General features: G+C 44.7%; 1 protein-coding gene across 5 annotated transcripts in view; it reads left to right on the top strand.

Annotated features, from left to right (window-relative positions):
- Window positions 1-21299, top strand: part of MYRF (myelin regulatory factor) — a 99292-nt gene that overhangs the window by 71603 nt on the left and 6390 nt on the right. For 2 of the 5 annotated variants that reach the window (XM_079956215.1, XM_079956219.1), the window contains 20 exons: window positions 387-582; window positions 1356-1432; window positions 1937-2047; window positions 2762-2852; window positions 3809-3874; window positions 7010-7210; window positions 7301-7409; window positions 8526-8635; window positions 9291-9451; window positions 10862-10934; window positions 11669-11757; window positions 13049-13117; window positions 14402-14482; window positions 15988-16076; window positions 16530-16703; window positions 17023-17316; window positions 17814-17901; window positions 18933-19007; window positions 19679-19784; window positions 21113-21187. In XM_079956215.1, the coding sequence (XP_079812341.1) occupies window positions 387-582; window positions 1356-1432; window positions 1937-2047; window positions 2762-2852; window positions 3809-3874; window positions 7010-7210; window positions 7301-7409; window positions 8526-8635; window positions 9291-9451; window positions 10862-10934; window positions 11669-11757; window positions 13049-13117; window positions 14402-14482; window positions 15988-16076; window positions 16530-16703; window positions 17023-17316; window positions 17814-17901; window positions 18933-19007; window positions 19679-19784; window positions 21113-21187 (2335 nt within the window). The remainder of the gene's footprint in view (window positions 1-386; window positions 583-1355; window positions 1433-1936; window positions 2048-2761; window positions 2853-3808; window positions 3875-7009; window positions 7211-7300; window positions 7410-8525; window positions 8636-9290; window positions 9452-10861; window positions 10935-11668; window positions 11758-13048; window positions 13118-14401; window positions 14483-15987; window positions 16077-16529; window positions 16704-17022; window positions 17317-17813; window positions 17902-18932; window positions 19008-19678; window positions 19785-21112; window positions 21188-21299) is intronic. The other 3 variants (XM_079956216.1, XM_079956217.1, XM_079956218.1) reach the window with 3 other exon arrangements.

The raw sequence follows: 21299 nt of genomic DNA, 5'->3' as shown, positions 1-21299 counted from the left end.
TGTTTGGCCTTCTGGAGTCTACCCAGGTTGTCTCTGAAAATTGTCCCCTATAAGCTGTTATTTGCATTGGGAGAGGAGCCCAAACAGTTTAGGGTGCTTTGATAAACAACCCTGTAACCTAAACTTTTTCAGGATAGGGCTGGGTAGGATGGCTCATGCTTCAAGAATGCTTGCTGGTGATGCCTTATGTCCAAGCTGACAAATTGTGTTATGGGGGGGAGAGATACATGGTTACCTTCCAAATGTTTATCGTTTCCAGGCAAATGTTATGTTTGCAGATGGCAGAAGAAGTAGCTTGTGCAACTTGTGTCTGTTGGAGTGAGAGTATCTGCAAGAAAATAACTTGATTGACATTGAATGTTCACGTCTTCTCCCTTTGGTGACAGACCGATGCCCACATACCGGGTGGATGCAGATAAAGGCTTCAACTTCTCTGTGGGTGATGACGCTTTTGTGTGCCAGAAGAAGAATCACTTCCAGGTCACGGTGTATATTGGTATGATTGGAGATCCTAAGTATGTCAAGACCCCCGAAGGCTTGAAGCCACTTGAATGCTTCTATCTGAAACTGCACGGAGTAAAGGTAATTGTGAAGATGGGAATATGCAATGGTTAAAGAGGTGGAGCACAACCTCTGTTGATACCAGCAATTATGTGACTTATCATATCTATGAAAAACTTAGTATTTACTGCGCAGGTGGCTGTGTATGTGACTTGTCAGGCCGTGTGTTTGTGCAGTCTTAGCTCCAAGCCATCTTACAGCCTGAGTGGTTGCAGTGAGAGCTGATGCTTTCAAAACTGGAGGTTTGATAACATCAGTCTTTTGTAATCCTTCAGTGGTTCAAGAATTCCTCAAGGCAGATAACCCCACACTCAATTAATGTTGAGTGTGCAAAATGTATTTATCCCAGGACACCTTACAATGCAATTAAAACAAAAACATGAAAATAGAATATACAATCACTAAATTCAATAAGCAGAAAATCTAATCAAATAACTATTAAAACAGCAGAGTTAAAACTTCATATTCAGTGTTTAAAATACAACATCCTTCCAATATGCCACTGGATCTGAAATTAAGTAAAGGAACACTCCCTCTGCATGCAAGTAGAATAATAGTGACCCCATGGTTACTTTCATATTGGGATGCAGCAAATAACCCTTTTTACTTGCTCCTCTCCCAGCTGCAGAAGAGGGAATGTAGAGCAGTACACCTACTGAGTGCCAGTCACCAGGATGTCAAATAATCTATCTGCAGTGTTTCAAAATAAAGAGGTGGCTGCTTGTGGGAATACATGAGCCTGGAAACACATCATATTGTGCTCTCTAAAACGAGCCTGGATCTTTTCTTTTCAGTTGGAGGCCTTGAACCAGTCCATCAACATAGAGCAGTCGCAGTCTGACCGCAGCAAACGGCCCTTCAACCCTGTCATGTGAGTACTGCTTCCATTTGCGGGCCCACCTCCAAACCCTCACGTCTAACACATGCACACACCTTTGTGTGAGCAGTCCAGAGAAGATTAGGCACTAAAAAGGGTAGCTTGGACATGGCGGCTCCTGCGCATTAATCTGACTTCTGCTGGTGCATCGTAACTGGAAGAGACTCTTCTTCCTACAGGCGGTGTTGCTTTCTTGCACTACCTCTCCTTTTTTAGTGTGTTGCCACCTGAATGCGCCTGAAGCTTCCCACCCAGGAGAAGCACAGCAGTGCCTCATTGAAATGGGTGAGGATTTAAGTGCTTAGCTCTGTTCTTGTGCCACTGATTTCCCTGGGAGCTGAGGTGCGCTTAGACACTTCCTCCCCACCATGCATCCCTTGCGTCCTCAATTTTACACACTTTGGTTGGTCCCATCCAAGAAAGGTAAAAGAATATGCTTTCTCTTTGACACATGCAGAACGTCATTTATTCTTTTTTTTTAATTTTCCTTTTTTCCAGGGTCAATTTGCCTCCGGAGCAGGTTACAAAGGTCACTGTGGGACGGTTGCACTTCAGTGAGACAACAGCCAATAACATGAGGAAGAAGGGCAAGCCCAATCCCGATCAGAGGTAGGGGCTGTGTGCTACCTGTCTCCTCCCCCCCCAAAAAAATATGTAATTAAAGTTAACTAACTAACTAACTAACTAATAAATGTGTGTGCTGCCCTGCACTGTGAACATTCTTACATTAATAAAATAGCAGAATAAAAAATGGTGGGTAAAACTTGCTGCAAAATATTATCACCATTGAAAGTCCTTTATTTATATAGTTATATGTATAATTTCATAAAAAAATCAAAGCAATTTACAACACCTTTAATACTAGGGTTGCCATATTTCAAAAAGTGAAAATCCGGACAAGGCTATGTCCGGGAAATTCTGGACATATGGCAACCCTATATAATACACACAAAAATTAAAACAGATCACCAGCTGATTATGTTTTTCTTAATTCTATGCATAAATCTTTCTAGATCCTGAAAGGTTATCTTTGCACTGTGCCTGCGTGGTTTAGATGCTGCATATGCTGAACAAAAGAAGTGTATAGGCCATCATTTATTTTAGCTGCTAGGCCTCAAATTATTTCTTTTTTTTTTTAACAGAAGAAAGGCAATGAATGTAATATTGTTGTTGGAATGCAATACATCAGATTAAGTTTGTAATTAATTTATAATATGTTTATTTTTTACTGATTTTTTTTTTTAAATTGTCATCATGTCGAGTTATGATTAGGAGTGCATTAAATCCTGCATTTATCTTCAACCCACTTTGTTTTGTTTTCAGGTACTTCATGCTGGTTGTGGCCTTGCAAGCTCATGCCCAGAGCCAGAACTACACTCTGGCTGCTCACATCTCGGAGCGCATCATTGTTAGAGTAAGTCCCTCTTTTCTCCCTTTCCCTTGCAGGACATTATTCTCCTAACTCTGAGCACCTACAGCTCTTGACTTGACTTGATGGGGAATTCTTGACACTGGTACCAAGCTGTCCCTGATTCCACAGCACCCCTTGCTGCTGCTGCCCCTTTTCCATCTGCAGACCCCACTATCCAACTCCTCCCTGGCTTTCTGCATCCTCATTTTCTCCTTTCCACAAATAAGGCCTTTGCAAACACCAAATAAGAGAGATCACTTGCTTCATGGTTCCCAATAAGGAGATATGGGCAGGATTGGAAGGTTTATTGCTGAAAATGGTGCCCAGGGGCCATGGAATGTAAGACAGCTCTTGCACCCTCTGCAATAGAAAGAGGAAGCCAAGGTTGCAAGTAGGAATGGTGCAACAAGATACCAGCCCTGCAGTCATATCACTGATTGTGCTGTTCTGCTGCCTGGATGCCACCATTAAGCTTGCATACCAGCATGCAGCCCTGCTCCAAGGCACAGGGCAAGTCATATGGCTCAGATGTTAAACCAACTCACAATATTGCACTTGTGCAGACACATGCTTAAAGGTTCATGGGAAGGGGATTTGGGGAGCACATGAGGGTGACTTATAGGAAAGTCACATCTAATTTCACCTAGGTGGGCACAAATGTGTAAGGAACTCTTCCCCATGTCTCCACCAGACATTGCTTTGGGCCCCAATGCGTCAGTTCTGAAACTGATGCTCTCAAATGGGTTCAGCTAGTTGGATGTCTGAGTAAGCATCTTAAATAGTCTGGCTTCTTGGACTTTAGGAAGCATGATCTTGGGGGAAGGGCATATGAAGAAGTCATGGGTGGCTCCTATGCTTTCAGAGAGCCTTTTGCAAACAAGGAGGACACTAGGCTGTGACTTTGTGGTTGGCTGTCTCCGCCCTGCTGCCTTTTTAAGTGCTGTGTCCATTTCCTCTAGCAAAGGGCCGGTTCGGGGTTAAAACACAAACAGAGGGCGGACGGGGACCCCGGAGTCTGCAGACAAGTAAGTAGCATGCTGAACTATGCAGTCTCCGGGGTGGAGTTGGGGGGCTCTTTTGTAGAAAGGGATGAGAGATGCTTCTGCCCCAAGCAGAGCTTGCCCCAGTCTTGTCAGTGAGACTAAGGATCTGTCTGCACTAGCACAAGAAATGTGGTTTGGTTGCACATCAGATGCACAGCTGACTCATTTAATCCGCAGTGAAAATGGTGTGAGCACCAGAGTGCTTGTGGAACATGTCAGAAGCTGTGTCACATCCATGGCTGCTTCTCTGTAAACCTGACACTTTTATTATGACACCTTTTATATCATTCCTCTACATGTGATATAATAGTACTTACACAGCACCACCCGTTGCAGGATTTCATAAGCAAAAAAAAAAAAAAGGCACAGTCTCAAGAAGCTTTAGTCTAAACATTGGCAGGTGAGAAGGCAGTGTTGTAAGAGGTGGATTAGGAATGCATGTGAGCAAATGCAGTTAGCTTTTGTTTCAGCTGGGGATCTTAAACCAAGGGCTTCATGAAAAAGGTGGGTTTTAAGGTGGGATCTGAAGGATGAAAAAGTGCATCCTGCAGCTGCTTGCTTGCCTGGGCTAAGAGGACTGATTGGAACACTGATGCAGTGTAATAGATTCATGAAACTAGGACTATTTGGATCTGCCCAAAGAACAGAGCAGCAAATTTTCAGCAGGACAGATCACATTAAAACAGTTGTGAGGGTACTTAGAATAAGGCTCATAACACATGTAATCGCAAAAGAGGAATAACGGGAAACAAACTCCATTTAGTATTACTTTTTAGACATATAACCAGAACTGTGTTAGTGTGTACTTTTTTTAGCTCTGAACTTTTGCAAATGGTAAATTTGCATAGAATTAAATATTTTGATAGTCATGGAGAAGTGCAAAGGCCTCTGAGGGACACTGAAGCCCTTGCCACTAGAAGCCCTACAGAAGCTTCTCCTTGGATTTGGAAATTTCACCAGACAGTGCCTGGTGAAGCCCATGAGAGGTAGGAGCTTAGGCGGGAGGAGAAAGAGACCTCCTGAGAATCTTGAGATGCTGGAATCTGCTTCCATTGTGTGTTCTGTGCAAATGTACAAAAGCAAATGTTTTTATTAAAAGACCTTGGCTTTTTGTGCAGAATACACACAGTGCTGCTTATCACCTGCCTAGTCTACAGAGGCTTGGCCAAACGGCAGCATGACTACAATGGATTTTTGTGAACTTTCACGCAGAGGTGATGGTTAAATAGGAAAGTGCTATGTCAGATAACACTCCCATTGAGCACAAGGAGTGAAATTATACTTCTGTACCTAGCTGGTTAAAATTCCTCATTCCTGTGACTTCTCCCACTTTCTAAACTTTCTGAACTCTGGATAGCATCACAGTGACTGTCTCTCCTCTTATTCAGATGTCCATAATGCCATGAATTTTGAGGAGAACATGTGAGGGAAAGGGGGTCAGAGTTTGAGAATAACTAAACCCCCAGGTTCAGCTTTGGAACAGACTTGCATTGTGAAAGTGCAGCTCTGAACTGCATGACATAGTGATAAAGAAGGATGCATAGGAGTGTTTGCAGAGGGATGTTTGTGTAAAGCACGAACAACGAGCAGAATGAATCAGATAGGAACATTGGTGCCTAGAAAGAGTTACATGAAATTAGCTGCTGAAGCCCAATTCATATCAGATGCAAAACTGTGTTTCTGTGCAATTTTTATTGACCCAGTATGCACATAATACCGAGCCAAATTGTGATTTAGCATGAACGTGTGTTCCCAGGGAGGATATTGTTGCTGCTGTGCTCCTTCTCCAGTCCTGCTGCTGCTGCTGCACTGCTCTCTTTTCAGCCATGGTTTGGTTAAGCCCTTGTCAGGAGCTGGACTCGTAGTTTGTCTCCTCAGACAATATGCTAAGCAGGCAGGAGCAAGGGCAGTGGAGGAGCAAAACACTTAGGACCTCCTCTCCAGGAATCCACACATTTGCAGTAAGCCGTGGTTTGGCTTGGCATCACATGGAAACCTGAGCCATTGAGCCCCTACATCAAATAGTGCTGCTTCCTGGACTTGACCCATGTGCAAAAGGTCCTTTTCCCGAGAAGCCACAATCTGCCCTTACTACATTTGGGAATAGGGGCCAGGGGCTTCCAGACCAGGCAAGTTTAAGCCCCAGGAACATATTGAGAAAATAAGCACCATCTGAGATGTTTGATCCTCCTGTTCTCTCCTGTCACTCTTGTGCTGGCTTTGCCAATTAGCTCATCACACATTTATCATCACCATCACAACCCTCATGCAAGCCACCCTGTCACTTCCTTCACAATCCCTTGGGGATTTGTTTTGCAATGGTGATGCTTTGCCTCATAGCTAGAATTCCCACACACCCCTCCTGCTGAGAGAGAAAAGCTTGCAACTTTATCTTTATCCGTTGTGGGCTGGAAAAGGGCATTTATCTCAGCAGGTCTGTAAACACGCACTGACTCAGAACCAAGGCTCCTTCTGCTTAGTTTGCAAAGTGAACCAGACAGCCTTCCTCAAGCTGTAAACAACTTACTGTTGTGCATTTTGTCTAACTAGGCTGCAAAGTAAGTTTTCTTGGAGGCTGTGTTGCTGTCTCCAAACATGGACAAAAAGCAGTGTGTTCTTATCCATGCTGATGGTCATAAAACTTGAAAAATTGAAACTGGAATTCCCAAAATACTCTGCAAAGCAACTTGCATTTCATCTGACTGCAAAAATGTGCACTGAGTTGCCTATAAGGTGTAGTGTGCAAAATACTTGCAGAGGTGTTGGGCCACTAAACACTGTGAAGGGCCCTTATCAAAGACTTGCCACTCTGCATGATTTCAATTGCTCTGGTGGTTTGTTATTCTGTGCCTGGCTGACTCATTTGCTTATTTCTCTTGCCCAGCTTCAATATTGGTTGGTGGGCAACATTTTTGTTTTCAATGATTCAAATCAGTTAACTTGCACAAAAGAATTTCCCCCTGCATTTAGGAAGAGGGGAGGCGACTGTTCTGCATTGGTCTTATTCTAAAAACAGCAGTTTTTTCTCCCCAATAACTTTGTTTCTCTCTACAGTTCTGTGTTGTTGACATTAATGTCCTATGGGCATCTCTGCCCTCTTTTCTTTTCTTTTTGCAGGCCTCAAACCCAGGCCAATTTGAGAGTGACAGCGATGTACTCTGGCAACGTGCTCAGCTCCCCGACACCGTCTTTCACCACGGCAGAGTTGGCATCAACACAGACCGCCCAGATGAAGCCTTGGTCGTCCATGGCAACGTAAAAGTCATGGGCTCCCTTATGCACCCATCAGACATCCGAGTAAAAGACGACATCCAGGAAGTAAGAGCTTGGCCCAGCATGCCTTAGTCAGTAGGATCTCTGCTTAGGAAATGCAGTCCAAGGTCATGATTGTGGGTCTTATGGTTTCAGGTGGATACCACAGAACAGCTGAAGAGAATCTCCCGTATGCGACTGGTGCACTATAACTACAAGCCAGAGTTTGCTGCCACCGTAGGCCTGGAGAACACATCAGAGACAGGTACAGTCCTCTCACTGACCCCGAGCTTCATCCTTGCACCTCTGTTGTTCAGGAGTTGTAATGCTAGCAAAAGTGTCAACATCCACTTTCACCCAAATCAGGATATCCACGATTTAACATATACCCACTGTTGGCCTGTACTTGGGACCTTCATAATAGTGTTTCCTGTCTTTCTGCGAAACATCCCTTAGACATACTAAATTGTATGTATACGGTATGTGTCATCTGATCATTGGTTCTGATGTTACAAATATATGACACTCTACTTCGAGGTCACAGTTAGTGAAAGTCCCCAGTATTGCAGGGCTTGGGGGAAATGCTTTGGTCTTTCGCAGTCATTGTCATTCATAGAATCATAGAATTGTAGAGTTGGGAGGATCCTGAGGCTCCCTCTAGTCAAACCCCCTGCAATGCTTGTACGTATCTATGGTAAAAATCAAGAAATGGGTCTCACAAAGTACATTTGGGCTAAAGGTGGATCTCAGGTCTGAACTGGATAATGACCCCTGAAGTAGCACATGTCTCTTCCGGATGCTAGCTTTCTGTGTGCAGGTATTCCTTTTGCATGGAGAAACAATTTAATTATTTAAGCCCCACCAACAGATTTACGTATGCCCTGATTATCAGTCTTCACTAAGGGAGGCTGCAGGGAGGTTTTCTGCAGCAGACAAATAAAGCAGTCTTTCCCAACCTAGCGCCCTCCAGATGTTTTGAGCTACAACTCCAACCATCTCCAGCCAGTGTGGCCATGATGAGTACGACTGATGGGAGCTGTAGTGAAAAAATCTGCCAGCTGCCAGCTTAGCAGAGGCTGACATAAAGTGTGGGTCGCATCCTCCTGCCTGGGAACACATATTTGCTTTATAAATTGTGAAGCTACCCTTAGTTACTTGCTTATTTCTACCCTCCCATAGGCTACATTTGAGTTGTTTTCTCCTGCAGCATATTTTATACATACAGTATATAGCTGGAGGTATGTGCATCACAGAGTCCCCTACCAGCATTGGTCTAAACTCCCTCATACCTGATCCTAGCAGGTGCCTCTGGGATTCTAAGGTTGCATTTATATTTTGTGGCCCAGAGCCACTGTGATGCATGCTTCCCATTTCTTTTCAGGTGTCATTGCTCAGGAGGTGAGGGAGATTCTCCCAGAAGCAGTGAAAGATACTGGGGACATGGTCTTTACCAGTGGGAGGACTGTAGAGAACTTCCTAGTGGTGAATAAGGTGAGTGGAGCCCTTAGAAGAGGAGGCAAGCAACAAACAGAAAACAAGTTTGATAGGAATGACAGACTCTTCGGGCATCATTCCCCACTCTATATATTTTTTAGCAAAACCAAAGCCAAAGCTGAAATTGGGGGGGGGGGGGAGAAAGAGATTGAGAGATATTTGTTCAGGGTTTTCAGGACACCCTGGAAGAAAAATTTGAAGCTGGGGAGCAAGGACTGAAAATGCTTCTTTCCTTGCCCTCAAAGACCCAGACCCTTGGGCACACAGAACAGTCCCAGAAGGCAGCCCTCTGATGACCATTCTGGTGGGAGACACAGGGGGGTGTTAAGTATCTAGGGGCAAAGTCTAAGGCAGAAATCCTATGTAGGTTTTCTTGGGAGGAAACCCCATTGAAAACACTGGCATTCTTTTCTGAGGAAACATGCATAAAATTGGTCTGTTAACTCGGTGATAAGTAGATTATAGGCATCAAAGAGCAATCTTTCTGAGATGGAGGTGTTCTTGCCTTTGCATGGAAGGAGCGGGGTGGCGGCGGCAGCAGTGGGGGGGGGGTGGTTTGAGGTTAGGGAATGATTGTACTTCACCAAAAACTAAGGGCATAATGTGAGGACCTGAGCACACCCAAAGAGAGTGTTTATTTTGTCCATGCTAGGAGCGCATTTTCATGGAAAATGTAGGGGCTGTGAAAGAGCTTTGCAAACTGACTGATAACCTGGAGACCCGGATTGATGAACTGGAGAGATGGAGTCATAAACTCGCCAAACTCAAGCGACTGGACAGTATGAAATCAACTGTTAGCTCTGGAGCATTCAGGTACTACAGAGACCTGTGGGAAAAAAAAAGCAAAGAGAAGGGAGTAAATTTAATATTCTAATGTCTTTTCAGTATTTTCAACAATACAGCTCTGAGTAAATGGGTTGGTACACAGGCTGCAATTATATACACACTTTTAGGAATAAATTATGTTCAACACAGTTGAACATCTGAGTAAGTAAGCATAGGAATGCATTGGTAGAAAAGCAAAAAAGAACTTTGACGTATGCTCAGATACGTACTCAAGCTAAAAAACTTGTTCCTCCACTGACACCTCTTCTACCACACTCATAACGGGAGGACAAATATTGTGATCCCTTCTCCTGCCTCTTATGGTGCCAGAAGAAGTATTCAGTTCAGGCCTCTGAACAGAGAGTGTCCCAGTGATTCAGAAGACTCTGTCTACTTAGTCCTCTCCCACAGGAATAAGATCTTCAGCTAGAGCAAGCATCTATACTCTCTAAAGATGACTTTCCTGTAAATCTGCATCTAAAAGTCCCAGTTTAAAAATCCGTTTCAAAAATCTGGTTCAGAATTATAATTTAATTGATATTTGGAGACTTAGACATCCACTAGAAAAACAGTTCACATTTTATTCGGAACCGAATCAGTCAATGTCAAGAATAGATCAAATTTGGGTCTCGAATGAATTAACTACAAGAATCCGACAAATTGAAATACAACCTAGAGTAATTTCGGATCACAATCCAATAAAAATGGAGATCAAAGCTTATGAAGAAAGAACATTCAGATGGAGATTGAATGATTACCTTTTGGATGATGGGAAAATTATTCAAGAAGCACGGAAAAGGCTGTTGGAGTATTTTCTAGACAATATGAACAAGGGTATAAAGATGAGTACAGTTTGGGACGCAAGTAAGGCTGTAATGAGGGGATTCTTCATCCAACAGAATGCGATTAAAATAAAAAATAAAAAAGAGAGTACTCCGTTTTCAAAGAGGAATAGTGAAAGTAGTAGAAACCTTCACTAGACACCCAGTAAGTTTAAAAACAAAACAAAACCCAAACTGTTGTGAATGACCCATTTGCTAATTAAACCCCTCTCTGGTAGCACCCTGACATTCTCCTTCATATAAGAACCCCTTCGCTGCACCTTATTCCCTCCCACCTGTGTTGAGTTTATGCCTGTGAACCAGCTAGATACCTATTCCTTGGCAAAAAAACAAATATTGACTACTTCACAATCCTATATTGGGTTATCGCCCCATTCTCCAGAAAGCGGCACCAAATTCATTGTGGTCCGTGCGTATACGTGCTAAAATTATGAAAACAGAGTGTTTGTTAAGAAACAGATTGGTAGTGGGAGAGGGAGGAGGAGCAGAATGAAGTGAAATTAAATATGATAAGGAGTGCTGATCTGGGTGCATCCTAACTTTCCTTTCATTGTAGCCAAGCAGGGAGTCAGTTCAGCCGTGCAGGAAGTGTGCCACACAAAAAGAGGCCCCCCAAAATGTCCAGCAAGGTAAGAAGCCTTTGTAAGGGAGACACATGTTGTAATCTGAGCTGTGATTGCTCATGTGCATGAGGCACGTTTGTGTTATTGAAGCTGGTTCTGGCACTTGAAAGGAGACACAGCTGCTGATTCTGTAGGCTGGGTTTGGGGCTCTTGATTGTGCAGCACCTCACCATCATGGTGTGCAGATGGAATTGAATATTTGCCTTTGAGTCCCACAAACCAAGTTGTGCTTGCTGAGGCTGCTTGTTAAGGTGTTGGGTGAACGTTAGCACATACAAATTGTAAACGCTTGCACGGTGATATTTATGGTCTCCGTGGGCTGAGAACTATTTTTGTATACATGATGCATTCCTTGATCTGATTTTTTTCCTGGTGTCTGAGCTGACTCTTGGATTCCTGCTTCATCCAGCAACCTTCCCTTGTGAATAATTTGCGTTCTGTTTCCTCTTCAAAAAGTCTGCATTTTCATTGCATTTCATAATTCCTTCACCAACTCAAGGTTCTCCTTTATTTCCTTTATTTAGTAGCCTTCTGAAATGTGGTACCGAAGCCTCCTCAGACATCTTGGCTCTTTCTTGGGGAGGGTGGGTGAACAGTTACCTGAGGGTCAGTGAGGAAGGGGCACATTACAGCCTGCTATCCCCAAAAGAACGACACAGAAAGATCAGAATAGGAATACAGGGATAACTTTCTGATGAAATTTCTGGTGGTTCTCTTTCCCTCCCCTTTGTCTTGTGCAGTCCCCTTCTGTGGTCACGGACCAAGCGTGCATCAGCCAACGTTTCCTTCAAGGCACCATCATTGCCCTGGTGATCATCATGGCATTCAGGTTGGTGTCTGCACACCTGGGCTGTTTCACACTCAGCAGATGAGTGATGCACAGAACTGAGAATTTGAACAAGGAAGAGGGCCTTCTTGGTAGTGGCACCCGCCCTGTGGAATGCCCTCCCACCAGATGTCAAGCCAGTGAACAACTATCTGACTTTTAGAAGACATCTGAAGGCAGCCTTGTTTAGGGAAGTTTTTAATGTTTGATGTTTTGTTGTGTTTTTAATATCCTATTGCAAGCCGCCCAGAGTGGCTGGGGAGGCCCAGACAGATGAGTGGGATATAAGTAATAAATTATTATTATTATTATTATTATTATTATTATTATTATTATTATTATCATCATTATTATTATTGTTGTTGTTGTTATTAGGGGGGGCTTCTGGTCTGTGAGTGAATGCTTATCTGGTTATGCTTATCTAGGGGTGGGCCAGTTTCATCCCAAATGAAGGTGAAGCGATGAGTGTGCTTTCTTCTTAGCACTGTGCTCTTGTCTCTTGGTTGTTGCCATAGAATCACAGTGAAATGTACCTCAGTCATAAAATCCACCTATTTTAGGTTGCATGTGACAAAAGTGTGGATATAATTTTCATGAACACGGCTGAGCCTGTCCAGTGTATTGCTGGTTGCTACAACTGCACTGATGGCAACTACAGTTATTGTCCTGAAATCAGAAGAAAATTAAGTGAATCACTTTGCAGTAAAGTTGAAGAGCCTGGACTTTTAAAATTTATTTTCCCTCCCTCCTCCCACCTTTTTAGGGGGTGAGGTTTGCCACCATGTTTTTCAAAATAATCGCAGCAATAAGGAGAACTAGAAATCTGTTTTTGTGTTTTTTTTAAGACTAGAAAGTGGCTTTGTTGGAAATTTGGAGTTCTGGTGTCTCCTCTTTTAGTTGGCAAATCCTGTATGTTAGATAGGCAGCCATGGGATGTCATGCAGAAACTGATCTGGTGTGTTTCCTGGTATTGTTTTTTGCTTTGTTTTGTTTTTTACTATGGATTCCTGGCTACCACTTGTAATAAATATGATTTCAAATCAAATTGCACTTCTGGGTGGTTGTTCTTAGGCAAGTGCCCTTTCTAACCATATTTTACTTTCAAACTGAGTTGGCGAGGTATGCCACTGAGTATATGTACTCTTTGATGTCCTGTGGAGTAAAGATTTCCCTGGACTTGAGTTAATCACACACACAAAGGCTGACCTGTTTGGAGACAACTTCCTTTTCCTCCCTGAAATATTGAAAGTTTATGTTTCCAAAGGCTCCATTTCTCTTCTCTTCTCTTTCGCAGCGTGATATCCATGTCTACCCTCTATGTGCTGAGCTACCGCAATGAGGAAGACGTTGTGGATATAGAAGGGTATGTAGCTCCTTTTCCTGCCCCCATTCCTCCTTTGGTCACTTGCTTCCTCAGAAGGGAATGCATCTTCCTTTCGAAACCCTAAGTAGGAAAGCGCACAATCATGAAAGAAACCTTCAAACCAGAAGAGCGCTAGAAGATCAGATATGGAAAAGAGTGTAAGAAGGTGTTGAGAAGACCAGATATGTTATCTAGAGGGGGGAGGGTGTCTTAAAGAATCTCTAATACAGCTGGGGTTTGGGGCTGTCAGCTTGGTAAAGAAAAGGAGCACCTTATAATAAACACTGCCCAGGAGATGAGTGAAACGGAATACATCAAAGCTGTTTCTTGGAAATATAGTCCCTGAGGAATTTTTTTATTTATTGTGATTTATGGATGTGGCCCCAGAGGGAATTTATTTATTTATTGTCCCTAAGGGAAATCTCTTTATTTAGGACTGGTTTCAGCTACCCCATTCTACTAACAGAAGCCAGAGCAAGGACCCCCCAGCAGTGCAATGAGACTTTTCCCCGCTTGCACTCCCCCATGCCCCTCAAGATCCACTTGGGAGGGTGGGGAGAACTCCCAATGAGTTTTCTGGCTGAGTGGACATTTGAACCCTGGTCTCCCAGGTCCTAGTCTGACACTCTATCCACTAAATGGCACTGGCTCTCCCATAACCACAATTTACTGGCATGAATTGAGGGATTCCCAGGAAGTCAGATTCTATGCCAGATTTGCATGGTGAATACACAGAAATATACAGAGATGCATGACTCCAAATATGTGTTGGCTAATTTACAGTAACTGAAGGTCAGAGTCTTGGGGTGGGATTCACCAGTGAGTCCCATCAGCACAAGCCTTATGTGAGGGTGTCTGCTTGCACAACAAGGTTGGCTGGACCCCCAAAACTGGCTCTGGGGGGATGGGGAGAACACCCAGAACAGTGCTAAAGGAGGAGAAGGGGATTGTTCTGTCCGACAAGCTGCAGTGATTGCGATGACTGGACATTCACCATAGCATGGCATTGAATTCGGCCCATAGGGAATAAGCATCCCAAGCTTCTTTGTCTGTGCGTACCCAGAAGTTTTAGATGGTTCACACCACTGTAGGAATACTTATTCCTAAATAATTGATTGATCTTTCTCTTTCCCTTTTCTACTTGTTTTCCTTTCTTTCCATTTATTTCTCTCCCCACCTCTTTTCTCTGCCCACCCTTCCTCCTCATCCAAATCACCCCTCCTTGTGACTTTTGTTGTCTGTGCCTTTCATCCCTCCCCCCTTTGTTTTCCTGTTGCCTTGCAGTTCTTTTGCTGTGCCGACCACTTGCCTCCTGGCTCTCTTTCGGCACAGGGGTCCTGGCATCCCAGTTGCCCTGTGTCCACGGTATGGTCCTTCATTTTCTGTATACTGTTGATGTAAATGCTGCATCCTTTCTGATGATGACTTGTGTTTCCATGCCACCCACTCTTCATCTTCTGTGTTTTTCTTTTTCTTTTTAAAGCTGCCTATATTTTAGTATTCCTCCTCCTAAACAGAGCAGGGAGACAGACAGACAGAGAGAGAGAGAGAGAGAATGTAAGAGCTCAGCTGGAGCAAGTGGAAGACCTATCTAGTCCAGCATTTGGTTCTCACAGGGGCTAACCAGATGCCTAACTAGAAGTGCCACAGGCAGGACCTGAGTGCAACAGCACTCCCACACTTGTGGTACCCAGCAACTGTCTCTGACACTGAAGGTAGCACATAGCCACTGATATCCCCCACAAATGTGTCTAATCCCCCTTTAAAAGCATGCAAGTTGGTGGCTGTCACTACATCTTTTGGTAATGGATTTCAGAGTGTAGCTCTGGGCTGGGTGAAGAAGCCCTTTCTTCTACATCTTCCAACATTCCATCTAGAATTATGCGAGAGGGAGAAAAATGTTTCTCTATCCACTTTTCCCACACCGTGCATAATTTCATACACTTACATCCTCTTTGACTTGCCTTTTTTCTAAACCAGAATGTCGCAGACCTTTCCGCACAGGGGAGTTACTCCTCTCCCTTCTTCATTTCACTGTTTGAATGAACATTCTGGAGCCAAGCAGGGCAATGAAATTTAGGCTGAGAGGGAGCCACTTGGGTGGTGCAGTATCTAAGCTGGGAATTAGGCAGCTGAAAGCACAATCCTAACCATGTTTCATCAGAAGTAAGCCCCCTTTTCAAATTTCATTGGAATTGAATGGCATTTCCCAACCCCACCCTCACCCTGGAAACAATTTTGTTGTTGCTGCTGTTGCCCAAAACTCTCACAGCATGAAGTCTACATAGCAGCCAGCACTACAGCAGATAGCTAACCTGCTTCACCAGTGAGGGAAAAGAAAGGCCTAAGGCTTTCCTTCCTGTGCATCAGCATAGGGAACAAGTCCTCAGGTTGTGGATGGAAGAATGTCTGTACTTGCAGAATGCAGTTTACAACTACATATAGATACAGCTGTGGGGGGGGGATGACATCTATAGGCACATCAAGTGGAAATAGTGCTTCTTCAATTGATATGGACTAGAGAGAGATCAGGGCCCTGGTCAGAAGCCATTTGTCAGATTCTGAACTTCTCTTTCCGTCTCACCTTGGGGCATTTGCCATCCCTGGAGTAGACTGTCGAGATGGGAGGGTTGTAATAGATACCTGGCAGCAATTTTAGGCTTTGCCTGATCTGTCCTCCTTTTCCCACCCTGCTTTCTGTCTTGCTTTCCCCTCCCTGTCCTCCTTTCTACAGCCTGTTTGCACCCTTCCGTTCCAAACCTTGATGTTCAGCTGCCTCATTAATCCATCTCTTTCTGTTAGCACACATACCATTTTTTCAATATATATGTAAAGACTTCAAGTGACATTCCCCCCCCCTTGCATTCTAGGTCCAGTCAGAACATTGATAAGAATCAGATTATGTTTTCTACTGCTGCCTCATCAAACACACCTGATGATGCTTCCCTTAAACAGCATGGTAGGTACCAGTTGTGGCTGTCTCTGTGAAAATGTCTCCCAGGCTAAGCCAGTCAGGTGTTCAGCTGGAAAGTCAGGCGTGGGGAACGTGGCTGGTCCCTTTTGTGTGTTCACATGATGGGCAGGTTGATCTACCATTTCACCCAAGAAGCAGCTGTCCCCCTACTGCAGTAAGCTTCATTTTTAAAGAAAATCAGCACTACACATCATGGGCAGCTTCTGCTCACTATTAATGGCGAGGGCCAATTTAATACATGCCATCTGCTAATGGACAAACTCAGTCCATGTGCACGCAGAAGGCCTATATTGAAATAAATAAGTCCCAAAGTGCTTGCATGAACCAGGCCTTACAATGCAGGAGGTTATTGTGTGTTGCTCTGTCTCTTTGTCATTTTACTCTGACCTACATAGAACTGGTGCTGGTATTTTTTCATTATTATTATTATTCCTACAGCCACAACACATGTGCCTGAATCGCTCTATGACTTGCCTGCCCATAGCATATTAGTCTGTTTCGACCCGCCTTGTTTCTCCATGTGCTGTTCTCCTTTTCCGAACACCATTCCAAACAACGTATCTTCTGATGCAGCTTCTGAGACTACCACCCCAGCCACCAACAACCGGACAGGTAAACACTATTCTGTCTTGAACACACAATTCAGCTTAGCAATAAGGCATTTCCGCTCACCTGACAGAATGCTGTCCCCTTTCCTCCCCCTGTGTGCTTCCACATGGAAGGTTTAACTAACTCCTATACCTTTATCTGATTTGCATTGGATTGTTTCCAGAAGTTTGCACTTCCTGAACATATAAGGTACAATGATAACTTAATGTTGGGAGGGTAGGTATAAGTTTGGTGTATGGAGAAAAAGTAGTGAGGATTCTTGCCCTCACATCAATTTCAAAGCGCAAACCATAATTCTTTTCTCATTGCTCTACCTTCACAGATCAAAGCCTCATGTCACTGCTGCCAGTGACCAACATCAAAGCTAAATCGAGGGGAATCACTGGCAAGGTGACTTCCCATACAAAGTGGCCAAAGACCTCTGAGAGATCACGGGGCTTCGGCAACCCCAATGCCAGCCCATCCTCCCCCTTCACCCACATCCAAGGCAAGTCCAAATACAACTCCAACCTCCCAACACGCAACAGCTTCTCCCCTGGGCAGACACGGCAGCGGCGCAGCACCATCAGCCAATCAGACTCCGAGGAGCCCAGCACAGGAAGCACCAGCCAGGAGGGTAAGCATCCCCTCTTTTCCTTGTGACTGTTTGCTGTATATTTAGACCTTGACACAGGATCTGAGCACAGCAGCACACTTTGCACCTGCAGTTTCCAGCAACTGGGATACTGCCTCTGACCATGGAGGCAGAGCATAACTAGCGTGGCTAGTAGACATCAATAGCCCTGTCCTCCATGAATTTGTCTAATTCTCTTTTAAAGCCACGCAGGTTGGTGGCCAACTTTGCCTCCACTTCATGACCTTAGAAATCCCTTCCAGCATTGTTCCCTAGCCTGGTGCCTTCCATAGGTTCTTGGACTCCCAGTTCTCAGAAACCCCAGCAGCTGGTCAGGGATGATGGGAGTTGTAGCCCAGCAACATCTGGAGAGCACCAGATGGACAAGACTGTATTATATAGCCTTAGGAGCTCTGATGGTTCTCCGAACACCCATGACTTGGCTTTGCCTGCCGTGTAGAATAACTTTCTTCCCTGTATGGATGATTTCCCCCTTGCAGGAAAAGCTCCTCTTCTCCAGTCCATATCACTTGTAGAGAGCAACGTGGTCATCACGCCTCAGGCCTGTGCTGCTGGTGATGAATGCAGGTGGGTGAAGTGCTGTCCTGCCATAACCTTTGTTAGGCCAAGTTCTCAGGAGACTGGGCTTCTCCTAGGGGGGAAATGCAGGCAGCTGATAAATGAACAAGTCAGGATTTCCCCATGCATTATCTTTATTGTCACGCCAAGACCACTTGCGTAAGCTGGTTTTGTGTTTAGTGATGGAATCATTATTGGATGTGGGTTCATGTAAAGGAACAGCAGGGAAGTTTGGACACAGGCAGAAGGCCACGTTGAGGTGGAATGCTTCTGACCGGAATCCTCAAGTTGCTGTGAGAGAGAGACTGTGGATTTACTGGGAAGATATGATCTTGCTGGTAGTGCGCCTGCTTTTCATACAAATGGTCCCAGGTTCAAATCTCTGGTGTTTCTAATTAAAGGTGTCTCTGTTAGCAGGGCTAGGAAGAAACTCTGCCTAAAACCTTTAAAGCGGGCATGGGGGAACTTTCTCAGCCGCAGGGCCACTTTCTCTTCTGAGCACACTTTTGCCAGAGGCAAAAGCAGGTGGAAAAACTATTGTAAATGTTACCTTTCTACAGTAAGCTGGTTTCTACACACACACACCTCTCATCCCCCTCTGTCCTCCCTCCAGGCAACTAATAAATTTTATCAGAGTTCAAGGACACAATCCAGGCAGGCGTGAACACTCACTGAGGGTGCAGAGTTGCACCGGTGAGGGGCATGAACAGGGGAGAAAGGGATGTGGCATGGAGAGAGTCACAGGGGCCAGATAGAATGGCTTGTGGCCCCCAGGTCAGAGGTTCTCCACCCCTGCTTTAGAGAGTCCCTGCCCTCTCAAGAGCAGGCAATACTGGACAGTGCTGGATGGTACAATGGCCTTCCACAGCCTAAGGCTGTTCTCCCAGCTGGGGTCCAGCATGATATAACTCCCCAGGGATTGCATTGGATTATGAGCTGGAGGAGTCGGTGTGGCCTGGTTCCAATGGGGAGGGATACAGCTACCACATCTAGAGGCGGCTGCTACATGTTATGCTGTCGTTTTCTGTCTCTGCATATAGGACGGGGAACATCACATACCGCATCCCCATCAGCAAGTTTACTTCGGTGAACACAAATCTTACTCTGGAGATGAAGTGAGTAAGAATTCCAGGGAAGACAAGGGGCTCTGGGGAGGGGTGCAGCCTCAAGTGACATTGCAACCGTCAGCAGCCAGCTGAATATCAGGTGGGAGTTGTGAGCAAAAAGGACTCCATCATGGTCTCTGAACTGTAGGTGGAGAAAGCAGAAGAACCCACAAGCAAGGAACTTCTGTCTGCTGTGTGTTCATCCGTCTCTTTCTTTTCACGTCTTTCACGGCCCTGAACCATGGTGAAGACAGAGGCAGGACAAAGGAGAAGGGCTTTAGCTCAGTGGCAGAGGGATATGCACATTGTTCCGCCTTTTGGTTGTTTTGAGGTGCTTGCACTATAGGGTAACAACAATGAGATTTTAAAAAAGAAAAGTAAAACTGGTACCTCCGTGGTATGAAATTTTAGGAGGAAATTATGGGGCATGTACCTATTGTAAATGAAGCAGTATGACCGCCGCAATTTTTTTGCAGGTGCAAATGGTATTGAAGGTGCAATCATGTATAACCACTCCAATAGCACAATGAGCATGAATTATGATGAATGCTCAATTAAAAAGGGTGTCTTTAAAGGTGCTGCAGGTGAGAGTACCAAAGTATGACAATGTCGCGTATCAAAACTGCTTACCTTGTTGCCTCCACTAAACATCCTCCTCTGCCCTTTCCTCTCTCTCCCAGTGCCTCCTCTGCTGTGTCTGGCTATTTTTGTGGTTTTGCCTCCAGCAACCCATGTCAGCACAACACTGTGAACGCAGACAGCTTCTCTGATTCAGCAGGCACCCAGGTAGGACCACAAAGTATCATGGCTGGCAGGTGCTTGCCAGTTGCACCCCTAAGTTGCTGCTTGTAATAGAAAAGGAAACTGGTGTATTTAGTTTCTGCACACTGTTGGGTGAATGCCCTTTGGATCCTCTTTAAGGCCGCAATCCTCTACTCACTGAACTGTGAGTAAGGCCCACTGAATTTCTGTATGTATAGTATTGTGCTGTAAAGGAGAGGTAGAAAGAGGCACACCTGTCAAGGTTGTATGTGAAGGCTTTCCTGGGAGATAAAAATGCATAAACATACATAAGTAAACCATCTTCATAACAGGTCATCATTGGCTTGTTCAGCTATTTAGTGCTTGGCATATGGTCTACATTTTTAACCACATGTTTTTCAGAATAAGTGTTGTCTCTTATTTCAGAGCAAATCTGGGGCAAACGGCATTTGACCTTAACTGCATGTTCCTGTCATGCCCTTGAGTGCAGGTCTTCACCTCCACCCAATTGCTGGTATGGGGAGCAAAGAACTGAAATAGCCCTACTGCTATGTAGAACCCTGATATAATAATAATAATAATAATAATAATAATAATAATAATAATAATAATAATATATTTATACCCCACCCATTGGGTGGCACTGTGGGTTAAACCACAGAGCCTACGACTTGCCGATCAGAAGGTCGGCGGTTTGAATCCCTGCGATGGGGTGAGCTCCCGTTGCTCAGTCCCTGCTCCTGCCAACCTAGCAGTTTGAAAGCACGTCAAAGTGCAGGTAGATAAATAGGTACCACTCCAGCGGGAAGGTAAACGGTGTTTCCGTGTGCTGCTCTGGTTCGCCAGAAGCGGCTTAGTCATGCTGGCCACATGACCCGGAAGTTGTACACCAGCTCCCTCGGCCAATAAAGCGAGATGAGCGCCACAACCCCAGAATCGGTCACGACTGGACCTAATGGTCAGGGGTCCCTTTACCCCACCCATCTGGCTGAGTTTCCCAGATTACCACTATTCTTTGTGGAAAAAAGCCCACACAAGGGCAGAACTACACAGTTAAGGTCATATGTAGTTTGACCTTCACGGTTCAGTAAGCTGAATTTTCCAGTTCAGTAAGACCTTAATTCTGTGTATCCCCATCCCATATTCTCTGCCCACTCAAACCGTGGCTACAAGAGAGGCACAGCACCTGGCAGTGGTAGGTGGAGTACTGCATCTTGCTGCCTGTTTCTCTCACATCAATTTTCCACTACAAAGAGGGAACAGAGAGCAAAGTGCATTAGCTCTCTCTCTAGCACAGGCAAGAGAAAGAGGTCGTTTTAATCCAGGTATGGTTTCTTTTGCCTCTTCCGTAGGGAGTAACATACCATTGGCCTGTGGTGATGATGCCGTTCCAGGAGTTCACCTATCACTTCCGATTTGCTAAACCTGTGAGTATAAGTACCTGCAATATCCTCTCCCAATGTAACAGCCTTTAGATTCATCCTTTAGAGCTGGGGGGGGGGGGTAATATCAAAAGATGATCGAGTCAGAAAATTTAGT

Source organism: Podarcis cretensis (genome assembly GCF_951804945.1).
Source record: "Podarcis cretensis genome assembly, chromosome: 1".
NCBI classification, from domain to species: domain Eukaryota; kingdom Metazoa; phylum Chordata; class Lepidosauria; order Squamata; family Lacertidae; genus Podarcis; species Podarcis cretensis.
This window is presented reverse-complemented; position numbering and strand designations above follow the sequence as displayed.